The sequence below is a fragment of the Ciona intestinalis genome, unplaced genomic scaffold (assembly GCF_000224145.3).
Source record: "Ciona intestinalis unplaced genomic scaffold, KH HT000127.2, whole genome shotgun sequence".
Classification (NCBI taxonomy): Eukaryota; Metazoa; Chordata; class Ascidiacea; order Phlebobranchia; family Cionidae; genus Ciona; species Ciona intestinalis.
In genome coordinates, this window is record NW_004190449.2 from 23,496 (window position 1) to 35,316 (window position 11,821).

General features: G+C 33.3%; 2 protein-coding genes across 3 annotated transcripts in view; one reads left to right on the top strand and one right to left on the bottom strand.

The window, feature by feature from the left end:
- Positions 1 to 6,832, bottom strand: part of LOC100177905 (E3 ubiquitin-protein ligase MGRN1-like) — a 9,525-nt gene extending 2,693 nt beyond the window's left edge. Inside the window, exons 1-14 of one of the 2 annotated variants that reach the window (XM_009863386.3) lie at positions 6,675 to 6,832; positions 6,455 to 6,573; positions 5,856 to 5,944; positions 5,154 to 5,339; positions 4,715 to 4,847; positions 4,219 to 4,323; positions 3,656 to 3,703; positions 3,230 to 3,299; positions 2,649 to 2,780; positions 2,273 to 2,428; positions 1,875 to 1,997; positions 1,458 to 1,552; positions 907 to 1,044; positions 584 to 665 (exon numbers count right to left, since the gene is read on the bottom strand). In XM_009863386.3, the coding sequence (XP_009861688.1) occupies positions 584 to 665; positions 907 to 1,044; positions 1,458 to 1,552; positions 1,875 to 1,997; positions 2,273 to 2,428; positions 2,649 to 2,780; positions 3,230 to 3,299; positions 3,656 to 3,703; positions 4,219 to 4,323; positions 4,715 to 4,847; positions 5,154 to 5,339; positions 5,856 to 5,944; positions 6,455 to 6,573; positions 6,675 to 6,762 (1,564 nt within the window). In that variant the 5' untranslated portion in view covers positions 6,763 to 6,832. The remainder of the gene's footprint in view (positions 1 to 583; positions 666 to 906; positions 1,045 to 1,457; positions 1,553 to 1,874; positions 1,998 to 2,272; positions 2,429 to 2,648; positions 2,781 to 3,229; positions 3,300 to 3,655; positions 3,704 to 4,218; positions 4,324 to 4,714; positions 4,848 to 5,153; positions 5,340 to 5,855; positions 5,945 to 6,454; positions 6,574 to 6,674) is intronic. The other variant, XM_018816032.2, reaches the window with a different exon arrangement.
- A 959-nt stretch (positions 6,833 to 7,791) lies between these two features.
- The window catches only part of LOC100176646 (DIS3-like exonuclease 2), a 19,370-nt gene continuing 15,340 nt past the window's right edge, over positions 7,792 to 11,821 (top strand). Inside the window, exons 1-11 of the mRNA XM_026838923.1 lie at positions 7,792 to 7,847; positions 8,090 to 8,291; positions 8,550 to 8,651; positions 8,974 to 9,117; positions 9,387 to 9,485; positions 9,546 to 9,636; positions 9,716 to 9,822; positions 10,122 to 10,234; positions 10,692 to 10,836; positions 11,152 to 11,260; positions 11,698 to 11,768. Coding sequence (XP_026694724.1) covers positions 7,792 to 7,847; positions 8,090 to 8,291; positions 8,550 to 8,651; positions 8,974 to 9,117; positions 9,387 to 9,485; positions 9,546 to 9,636; positions 9,716 to 9,822; positions 10,122 to 10,234; positions 10,692 to 10,836; positions 11,152 to 11,260; positions 11,698 to 11,768 — 1,239 coding nt within the window. The remainder of the gene's footprint in view (positions 7,848 to 8,089; positions 8,292 to 8,549; positions 8,652 to 8,973; positions 9,118 to 9,386; positions 9,486 to 9,545; positions 9,637 to 9,715; positions 9,823 to 10,121; positions 10,235 to 10,691; positions 10,837 to 11,151; positions 11,261 to 11,697; positions 11,769 to 11,821) is intronic.

Below are 11,821 nucleotides of genomic sequence, written 5' to 3' on the forward strand. Positions count from 1 at the left end.
CAAGTCCAACTTTTGCTTAAAGGCAGTTCAGCAATCAGCAAGTAAATTTTTATTTTCATGGTAAAGGCCTTTGTGACGTAATGAATTACCTGAAATCAAACGTGTAGCCTAAATCCTGTAATTTTTCATGGCCGCTAAACTGCCGTTAAAATCTTGCTTTCCGAGCATATTTGCCATTATTAAACGAAAATCCTGTAATGAGGCCCAGGGTGTTCTAGTTTGTCTAGTACTCTAGTAAAATCGCGATGCGCTCTGTGATGAGCTGCCCATTGTTAGGAGTTAACTTTCTAAATTTCTAAACTAATGAAATTCTAAACTTCTCAGAAGGCCTCAGGTGACCCCAGGCAAATTGTCAGGCGACCCCAGTTGGGTCGCGACCCACAGGTTGGGAACCGCTGTTCTAGGTCCTGAAAGACCTAACCCTAACCCATACAGAATACAATTTGCTATGATAATATTTCTGAATAAACAATGTAACCAAGGTTACCTAGACAAAACAGAATTAATAAATCTAGGCGATAATTAATAAATCTAATTAATAAATCTAAGAATTTTGATATCACACGACACAATTAATACAAACCTTTGTTACTCTCAATGTCAGTAACAACATTGAGTTCAACATTGCTTTCTATTGATGTTGAAGGTTCTCCTGCTTCTGCAACCTTTATATACGAAGTGGAGGTTTAAAAGACTAACTAAAGACACCAAAAATTGTATATTTATGATAATAAAACCTTAGGAAAAGTTATGTTTAATCATTCATTTATTATTTAGTTCAATTTTGTTCGTTACGTATTTCGTAGCACTTAATCCTAATGTTATTTCGTTATGAAAATTGTCCAACCACATGATCAGGGCCACATAACAATAGGCTGTTTAAAATTACAGTCATGTTAAGAATACCTGGAGCAGTGACTTTGCTGGAACTTTTTTAATTGATCCTTGCTTCTTGTGAGATCGCTTCTTCCTTCCACTTCCATTTCTTGTGATGACAACATCCGGATCTTCATGTGATGGAGAGACTTCATTTTGAACTTCCACCTATAGAGGTAATTTACAACATATTAATGCCTTATTTAATTTATGTTCATTTATAATACAGCAGTACCTATACAGTACAGTAGTAGTTAAATGCCTTGTAAGTAAGTTATATTCATTTATAATATACTAAATATACTAAATTGACTTTATCTCTTGAATAAAGTAACAAAGATCAGAATAATTAAAACAGTGAAGAGAAGGGATTTAGCATCAAAACAACGGTTGTTAAATAACTTTTTGGTTATAAAATAACTTTTTGGTTATATAGTACTGTCACCCTAGCACCAAAATTAGAAGAAAGGATCTTAGTTTAAAAAATAAGAGTGCCTAATATGTCTAAAACTAAAAGGGTATTGTTATAAGATTTGTAGCATGGTGTGTAGATACTAATATTATCAACCACATCTATGTACCACTATCGTTTCCTTCTTTTTTCTCCATGATCTACGACTTGAGGAACGTATTGATAAATTAGACACAGAGCTCGGAGCACGACCTCTTTCACTTCCTAGAAATATCGCTTGTGTAAAAAAATAAGAATTAAAAAATACACAAACAGCCTAAGATAATTTTTTTTAAATCATTGTAAAATCATAATTTTACTACTTGTGTACAACAGTTAACACGACTGTCCTGTTATTTGTGCTACCAGGCAAAATGTAAATAAGCTTTTAACAGCTCATCTAGTATAATAAATCATTCCCTGGTGAAGTCTTGCTGGTGGGCAGACGAAATGTGGGAAATACACTACGTTTTTTTCAGATGAGTTTCAGATGAGACGTTAAAGGAGGAGTTAACAGGACATTTAGTGTTGTTGCATGCTTACTTACCATCTACACTCAAAGAAGTCATGCTTACAGCAGACACTGGTCCATTTATTGCATTGATCAATGGAATCACTTCATAACCAGGTGGAATGTTTACATCAAATGGAAGGTCATTTGCACTATCACCTGGAAGTTGGAAGGATATATTAAATTAAACACTACAAAAGATATTTTATGGCAATAGTGATCTTAAAGGACTAACATTTTGTCTGCCATACGCTGAGATATATTCAAGGTTTGCTGTTAAATGCCCAAGGACACATACACCCACAATAATGGCAGATATGAGCCTCAAACTCACATCCACTGGTTTATACAAGTGGACACATTATTCACTGTACAACGGCACCAAACCTACAACTACCAGGTCTCTTTCAACCTAATATAACATGTCAACTTACTTGAGTGAATAGATTCATAATCTTCTTCATTATTGGCTGTTGTTTCACTCAACGGTGGCAACTCGGACTTCTTACGTACAGCTCGTATTTGCAGCAAGGCACGGAATGATTGACGACATATGGGACATCCACTCTGCTGGAATCGCAACTGATTTGCTGAAACAAGGATGGTGGAAAATTAGAAAAGTTTACAAATTCTAAGTGATTAAAAATGGTTAAAGAAGTGATGGAAGCTACGTACTCTAATTTTAATTGTATGTAGTAAAAGCCATATATATATATTTTCGACACTTAAAGCAATTGATAATGTTTTGGAGTTTTTTTTACAATAAGTTGGGTAGATCCACAGCTGCATGATATTTTGACTTCAACCCACCACAAGTACTGCAGAGACATAGATGTTTGCATGGAAGTATCAAGGTATCTCTTGAATCTGAGAGACAAACAACACATTCTGAACTATCGTCATAATCATCATCTTCATTGTCAGGAACACCAGCGTCTCCATCTTGAAAAAGCAAGTGTTTAAATTGGATTCAGAATATGTAATTGACAATAACCCGAAGGGTATTACTGTATAATAGCGCAACATATGTTTCTGTTAATAAATTGAACTTTAGGTTTTGTCTAGATAGGTCATATGTTACTTTTGAAACAGGGGTTACATCATAAGTTTTGGCACCCAATTTTTACACCTAATGTCACCTTAGGTTTTAAAACATGGGGCGATCATATGTTTAACCAGCCAAGTTTTAAAGTTTTATTTTCAGGTGTGTATAAACAAGCAGAGTCAAAGTATGTTGCATTCTCCACATTAATTAATAAGGTTCCCTATGTTTGACAACTATTAGTGTAAATGCTTTTCAACAATGCCATCACAGATTTTATTAAAAATAAAAAAAGGTTACATTTATTAAACTTAAGAAACACCAAAAGCCCAAACACATTAGAACCCACCAGGTCCTCCAGCATCGTGTTTATTCTCAATCCCGTATATTTCCTGTAGCAGGTAGCATACACCACTGATCTAAAAAGATTTGAAATTTATTTAACTGAAAATAAAAACATTTATTAATGTGTACATTCAACAACTTAATGTTACACCAGAGACTTGATTTGAAGAAGCATTGTATAATATTTTTAGAAGTCAATATGACAGGGTAAAAAACATTACATGCATCGCATTAATTTCTGTTCATATACAAGAACAAATCCATAGAAACAGAGGTTATACATATATAAAAAACATTGACTACAAAACCAAAAAACATTGACTACAAAACCAAAAAACATTGACTACAAAACTTTTAGAATATTATTAATTTTTAAACTTTTCAGTAGAAAACATGTTCAACAGAGCAATAGTAGTTAAGATCAACTTACTGCTTGTTTCTGCTTGAGTAGTTTTATCGTCCATGTCTCATCAGGTAACTGTGAATGGAGGTAAAATTAGAACAAACCAGCTGATTCATGCTGGGTGTGTCAATGGTTTAATATAATCTATTCAAGTGAAGTCAGTGGGGAATCACCATGACCATACTATAATAATGCTCATAAGACTTAACATAACAAATAAAAATGAAACTTTTAGTCTAGAAATTAAAGAAAAGTTAACACGCACTTTGTGTTAAAAGAAACAAAAACTAAAGTAGTTTTTTACAGTGTCAAGCCTTTGAAATGATTTTACAAGATGGGTAGCTTAAAAACAATGTGAACATAGAGTTAATAATTGATGTTTTGAAATGCTTGTAAATACTTTGAACCAATATTTGTTTGTTCATGCTTACGTCACTAACCCAACAAAGATAGCTATATACATAAATACATTATGGTGGTGAAACTATGGGTAATATAAAAACAAAAACTAAGTCCAGCCTAATGGCATAACACAGTTTGTGAGGCTGAAAATGTAGAATGTATTTTTTAAATCCAAAATGAATTCTTACCCCTTCAAACATAGCATAAGCAATATGGCTGTGGTCAGCATAGTCTGGTCCACATTCTGCACAGACTTGGATAGCAATAGGAATGTTGTTGTAATCCCATTTTGTCTGCAAAGTGAAATCAACACATTAAAACTAAGGGGTAAGTAGTGGAAGCTGCTAATACTACAAAACCATACACTCTTATCATAACAGTTTTATGCTATGTAATAATTTGTTTATTGGGTGAATCATAGTCAACTAACAAGGGTATGCAAGGTATGCATGCCGGGAAACCTAGTAATCTTGTATGTATGATACACAATGTGAATATTCCCATCTGAGTAGTCTACACATTGTCGTTAATTGGTAATATCATACCAACTTATATATGGCCTAAAGAGCACCCTGGCTTGCCAAGTATAAGACCTAAATGTTAAAGCCAATACTTAAATATCTGCAAGCTATGTTTAGAATAAGTTAAATTATATGTTACATAAGATACATAAATAATATGTACCATGGCGCTCTGGTTGGAATGTTTGTATAATATGGCAGGGTTGATCACATGACTGGGTAAACAGAACTGTTGGTTTGAACCAGCGTTATATTGCACGGTATCACTTCGACAATTCGTACAACTTAAGCTGAAGCTGAAAATTTAATGAAACATTATTACCCAACAAAAAAACAATTTGTATGGAAAATAAACATGCGTTATTAGATATAAATTATTACTTAAATCATGCCTTGCACAAACTAGAAAATAATAAAACTTCTGGAAATAGTCTAAAATCAGTAACAGTTTCATATAGTGTTATACTGTTACGTTATTTTATTGTAGTCTGTTTTATGCTGCCAATTCTAGCCAAAAATTAGCAATTTTAAAACTTGAAATAAAGTATGGGGACTTGTCCTTATCAAGAACAGTATTTAAAACACTTTAAAACATTTCTTACTTGACTGTCTTGTTTTCCATTTCTTCTGAACAGTTGTAATAAACTGTTATAGAACATGGGCAGTCAGCATCAAATGTAAACTCAAGGTTGTAAAGTGCATCAGTTTCTGGCCCATGTTCTGCAGCCTCTGGCGGGTCATCTGGGTTTGTGATTAAATCTTCAGGCTTCAGCTGAGGACGGGCTACCCTGAAGTGGAAAAGAATTTTTTGAATTTGAGTATTCAGATCCTATTAAAATGAGATGTTTATATAATAAAATTGATTGGACTTGATTTTTGTTAATTACTTATTTCAAAGCACTTGATCCTCAATTTTAGTTTGGAGTTTACTTTTATTATGGGATGGAGTTTCCCAACTGGTGTCAAAAACAACAGAACTCTTACTGCTATTTGTTTCACTTTTTTAAACCAATTGCTATCAAATAGTAAATTATACAAAGAAACAAACAGGTTAAAACAAGTTCAGATTACTGTGTGTATTGATTGAGCAGACATCTCGACCACTTGTGTTGACTAGGTTTAATTATAACAATGACAATAACACACATGTTCAAAGATTGAATCCATTGTCTACATACCCAATGCTGGCATATGTACATTGTATGTACAGACATAATGTATGCACGCAATCTATTCATACATGCAAACAGTTACATATTAACAAAGATGTACAATACAACAATAAATATGCAGGTGTTTATTACCTAATCAGCCTGAGGGAATCTTTTCTTATATTCACCAAACATTTCAAGGCACGTATTGGTTGGTTTGGGTTGGAGGATTGATATGGAAACTAAAAACAAACAATTTCCATTTTAACCGCAAACAAAACATCAGCAATTATTAAATTAATTTTGAAGGTAAATGGATTGAGTATATAATATATGCATAGCGTGAAGTTGAAAAAAATATCTGGGGTGACATTGTTAAAATGCAGTTGGAACTAGAATTTCAAAAAACATCATTGATTAGTGTGGCGAATAATCATAAATAGTCCTGCTCGTTTCTATAGACAGTTATTAGCAGGAGTAAGATGTTTTAAGCTGTGTTTATAAAATACCAAATTCTCCCTTGATGGAAACATTGAGGAATAATAAACTTATAAACCCAAACAAATTCAGGAAAACAAACAACCATCCTAATGATATTTTTAGGTCTAAGCAATTTAAACCTTAGTTACAAACAAACTTAATTTCAAATATGGGAAACTTGATTAAATAATGTGGTAATACTTGTAAATAAGCTTGTTTGTAAAAACACTTAGCAGTAGGGAAACTATGTTAAAAGTTGTTTGAAAACTTACAGTATGTGGACGAGGTCCAAGGAGATTTAAATCTGAATTTTCTCCAAATAAATAAGCTTCTGGTTGAACAATATCAAATTTCTTTCCTCCCATAAAAAAATGGGGTCCAAAATAGTTACCTGAAAAAAACATAACATTAAATATACATTAACAAGGAAATTCCACATAAATAAAGAATTACAATTCAATTCCTAATTTTTATTTTAAATATAGTACATACCGGATTTTGGAGGGTAATAATAAGGTAGTGTGTTTGTTTCTTCCAACTGTTCAACAGTGGTACTTTGTCGACCCAAAAGGTTTCCCATAACGAGCTGTTATGTGGAACTCACCAAGACTTGGGCTTTCCTATGCCAATATTTTTGTAGTATCACCTTAGAAACAATTAAATTACATTAACAACTTTTCAATAAATTAACTACACAAAATTAATCCAATTAAGTTAAGTTACAATAAGCGCAATCATAAAATAGACTTTCTTTTACTCGACTGAATTCCAAAACAATACACAAAGTTATATCGGGGACCACGGTTATTCTAAATTATAGTATACACAACTCGAATATTTCGTGGCGATTTGGGATAATGTTTAGTGGGATCATAAAAATAAAACTTGCAAGTTTACAATATTATCGTGTTGATATAAAATCTATAATTACGGTTATTTTTACTTGTAGTATTTGGAATCCTAGTAGTGAAGGTCAAAATGACCATAAAATTGTCCCTTTCGCCTTGCGTATACTTTACCAGTATAATAACCTTGGTGGGTATTTCTCATTTTCTTCTCGTTTATTTGTGATATGTATGTTGTGTGCCGGTGTAATATAAAGATACTGCAAACCCGAATTTGAATTTTTCCGAACTAGTTCAACAACTCATATTGTTGTGTGGTCCATGTATTCTAGGTAAGTATGTAGAAACTGCCGTTATTACAGCAACATAATAATGAACTGGCACCGCGGCACAGTGATTGGCGCGCATCACTCTGACCATGAAGTTATGGGTTCAAGGCTCGTCGCTGCTACCATTGTGGGCGCATGTGTCTTTGAAGAAGATACTTAATGGCAATTGCTCTAACTTAGTTGTCAGCAATGCGTTATCCAAATTGTCAATGTCAGTCCTACACAAAAACAATCACCACAAAGTTACTTAGTTACATATCGATTACGGTAATCCTTTAGCTGGGAGGTGTATGAACACCTATGTTTTTCTGCCTTTGCGCGAGAATTGAGCAAGTTACATTCATTTAATGACCATAATCGCACAAAAAAAAATTTTACAATTTTTTTCGCATTTTACTTTTTAGATTTGGTCGCTGTTTATTGAAATCTCAAAATATGAATCGTCCGAATCAACCTTACCAAGCTGCATCTAATAAGACCCCAGATAAAAGGTGATTACCAAATGTATGACCTGGTTTATAAAGCATAGACTTTATTTAAAAAATAATATTTTGGATAAAATTTTGATAACTCAATGTCCAACTGCTGTAATTTAAATAGTGGAATATTAATGTATTAAGTGAAATAAAGTTGTGTTAGGGGTCTGTAAACTTTTATATATTTGTTTGCAACACTTGAGCCTATCCAGGTTTACATTAATTTATAAATTATTTCCAAAATATTAAACTTACAGGCGGCGACACCGCCAGAGAAAGAGTGAAAGTGAAAAAGAGTTTCACGGTTCCGCAAATGTGGTGAACGCATGGCCAAGTACTGATCATTGCGTCGTGCAGTTCATTCACCCAAAATCTTACGCCTTAAACTTTTCCACTGCAGCAAGAAATTTTGGCACTGTTAAAAACTCTGTAGCATTTCCGTATGGAAACAGACATATTGTAAGTTGAAGGAACTGCAAAAAATTTTTTTTTATGAAAATGGCGTTGTGTAATTTTAACACATGTGTTTATATAATCAATAAGCGGAAGTCGAAACAACAGTTTGTGTATGACCAGCTTAATATAAAATAAAATATACAATGAAAACAAGTGGGCCCATGTACTTTTCCAAAATTTTATCTGTATGCTCTTCTTTATTTTTTCCAAAACAAATATCCATCAACCAAACATTGCTGACTTTCATTGTATTTTGTGTAGACCAAAATTGAAATGCAAAATTCTGCGGAAGCTCAATCATTATGGAGAAAATATACAACTGAACCATTATCCGGGGTTGTGGCTTCACCGGACAATATTAAGGTGGGTAGCATGGGCGTAACATTACGGGTGTCTGATACGTCACTCCAACTTTTGACATCATATGGTTTAGACTTTTAGCACCCCAGTCTTAGACCTACAGCTTTTACCCCACTGTTGGGTGTCTATACAAATGAACAAATCCATTGTAAAATAATTGCATTTGCTACATTAATCAACGAGTTTTCTATATTTGATAAACTATAGGAATGGATGTAAGTGTAAATATATTTAAGCAATGTCACTCCAGATTTTACTAAAATTCAAAAACCATTTCACCTATGCCTTGTTGCTGAGGTTTAACATCAAGGTTTATTGCATATAGAAACTGAAAAACAACAGGAAACCTTACTTTGAAGATCATTTGCCCCACTCTGAATTAGAAGCTGGGATCACAACAGGAGAACTTATAAAAGGAACTCTAAGAGTAAACGCGAAAAAGTTCTCACATGCATTTATTGCTGATAAAGTAAATATGCATGAAATTATTCTATATTTATTAAATGTTTTTTTTTTATTCATCTAGTATTAATAATCATTTACAGTTATTGTATTTTGATACACAAATTCTGTGTTTCTGTGAAACTTAAAAATTAACAATGCTTTTATAAAAAGGTTTAGTTTGTTGTTTAGAGAGTGTTCTATACAATTATAACAATTTTTGTTTGATACTTCTTAATTTCAACACCTACAATTTTTTTTAATAAGTTTTAGCATATATTTATACTTTGGTTTCAGGAGGGTCATGATATACTAATGGATGGATTTAAAGATAGGAATCGAGCTTTGAATGGAGATGTTGTGGCAGTTCGTATTAAAGATAAGAAAGACTGGATTGTAAGCAAGGACATGTGTATGTTACTGTGTTTATTTTATCTAAACTGCAATTACTTCTAGATTGGAGTGTCGGATTTAGCGGAGCAGTTAGGTGCTGTGTCAGTGGGTGATTCAAAAGCAGATCAGGCGTCACCTAATGTTAGTTCACCAAGTAAGTTACTGGTTAATTGACAAACAGTGTTCAGCATATGTTTCATTTGGCTTATTTTTTCCCATCTGTTTGTTTGCAGCTGTGGGCAAGTTTAACAAAACAAGAAAAACAGGAGTTGTTGTTGGAATTGTTGAAAAGAAGAGTCGGCAAGTTGTCACAGGGCATCTGAGGTTGGATAAAGCGAAGGTAATTGGTGATATAATGTTGAACATGTTGTGAAAATACTTGTTACAATTCCTGTATGTGACATTTAAATCCCATAACTTACAAAATGCTATGAATTTGTTAGTATTAGCAGATAATTTTATTGACCTTCTTTATACAATTTTATTTGAATAGAATAAATGCTTTTGCATAATTTTACATCAAAGTAGTTGCATACTACAGTATCAGTGTACATGCAACATAATGAGTAAAATAGGTAGATACACAACTACACAACTGACACAAGTATCTGTAAAATAAATAAAATCTTTTTGTTTTAGCCTAATGACAAATTTATCACTCTGGAAACTGTGTCCAAAAACAACCAAAACCTTCAGATTCCTCGTGAAGAAGTGATGAAAGAAAAGGCCAAGCAAGATATTTCAAATGTTTTGTTTGTTGGGAAGATATTAAAATGGGAACCTCATTCACCATTACCATTGGGGTGGGGGGGATTTATTTTTAAACAGATTTTACTTAAATGAGACTTAAATATTTTTTATTTTCTATTATAATGAAAGTTGTTATCCCATACACGAGTTTTTTAATTAGTGAGTCTGAAGTGTTTTAGTGAAATTAAGAAAAATCTGCAAACATAAAACTATATGTTAAAAAACTTGTTTGAATTTGTAAAAATAATTTGTAGACATTTTGTAAGTGTGTTGATATAGGCTAGTGGAAATTGTAAAACTATATTACAAATGTTTAGGGGTAACATGGCATCTTGCCCCATTCCCAATTCCTTGGACAACCACCTCACCCATATAGAATGGAACATTCCATTTTTAGACCAGAATTGGCCCGTTATTCTAACGTTATCTTATATTATTATTTATTTCTTTTGTTTTCAGGGAATTGTGTCAAAGCATTGGAGAAATTGGTCAAATTGAACCCGAGACGACTCGTATTCTTATCGACCATGAAGTTGATTTCTCCGAGTTCTCAGATGCAGTGAACCAATGTTTGCCATCCGATCTACCATGGACCATTCCACAGGTGGGATGGGTTTGCTTATACAGTATTGGAAAACCGAGTGGTTAACAGGTTATGATTTGCCCATGTATAATGCCATAACTGGGCCAATATATATATATATATTTCTGTGTTTTCTTTATGGGTTACCGCTTTCTGTATGGATGACAATATAGACTCATTTCATTACTGACCACTGGATTGGAGTAATATCTGTTAGGTGCCCTGCTCAAGGTCACATACGCCTATCAGTACAGAGCATTGAACTCTGTGTTCTTTGGTTACACCTTTTGTAAAACTTTTGGAGATATTTCGTTTATATTGTTGTTGTTGTGTCAGGCAGAGCGAGCTAAAAGAAGAGACTTTACATCAGAATGCATTTTCTCCATTGATCCACCTTCAGCAAGAGATTTAGATGATGCTTTACATTGCAAACAATTGCCCAACGGTAATAATGAATCAGTACATATGTACATATTGTTGATACCACAAATATCTTAATCATAAATACTTATGTTAGTTTGAATTAGATCCTACACATCAAAAATCAAGTCTAATGAATTGTACACTATCAGATATATATTTTGCCTAAAATAGCACCATTCGTCTTCTATTCATGTAGAGTCAAGTAACACTGGATTGGAACAATGTTATGATAAGAAAACATACTTTTCCGGTGCTACGAAAGTGTAAAGGATTCTGTTTGAATAAGAGACAAACGATCCTTTATTGTACAATTGGTTGGACTTGATTTTTGTCTGTTATGTTATTGTAGCACCAGATCCTTTTAGTATTTCTTTGCACAAGTATATTTACTCTTTGAGCACCATCCAGGCCAGATTTGCGGAATTTATTACATTTGTTTAACTTATTTTAATACCTCAGGTACTTACGAGATTGGTGTCCATATTGCTGATGTTAGTTACTTTGTCCATCCCGGCATCGCCCTTGACAAAGTAGCCAGCGAACGTTGTATCGTCCGTATACCTTGTACAACGTGTTATACCAA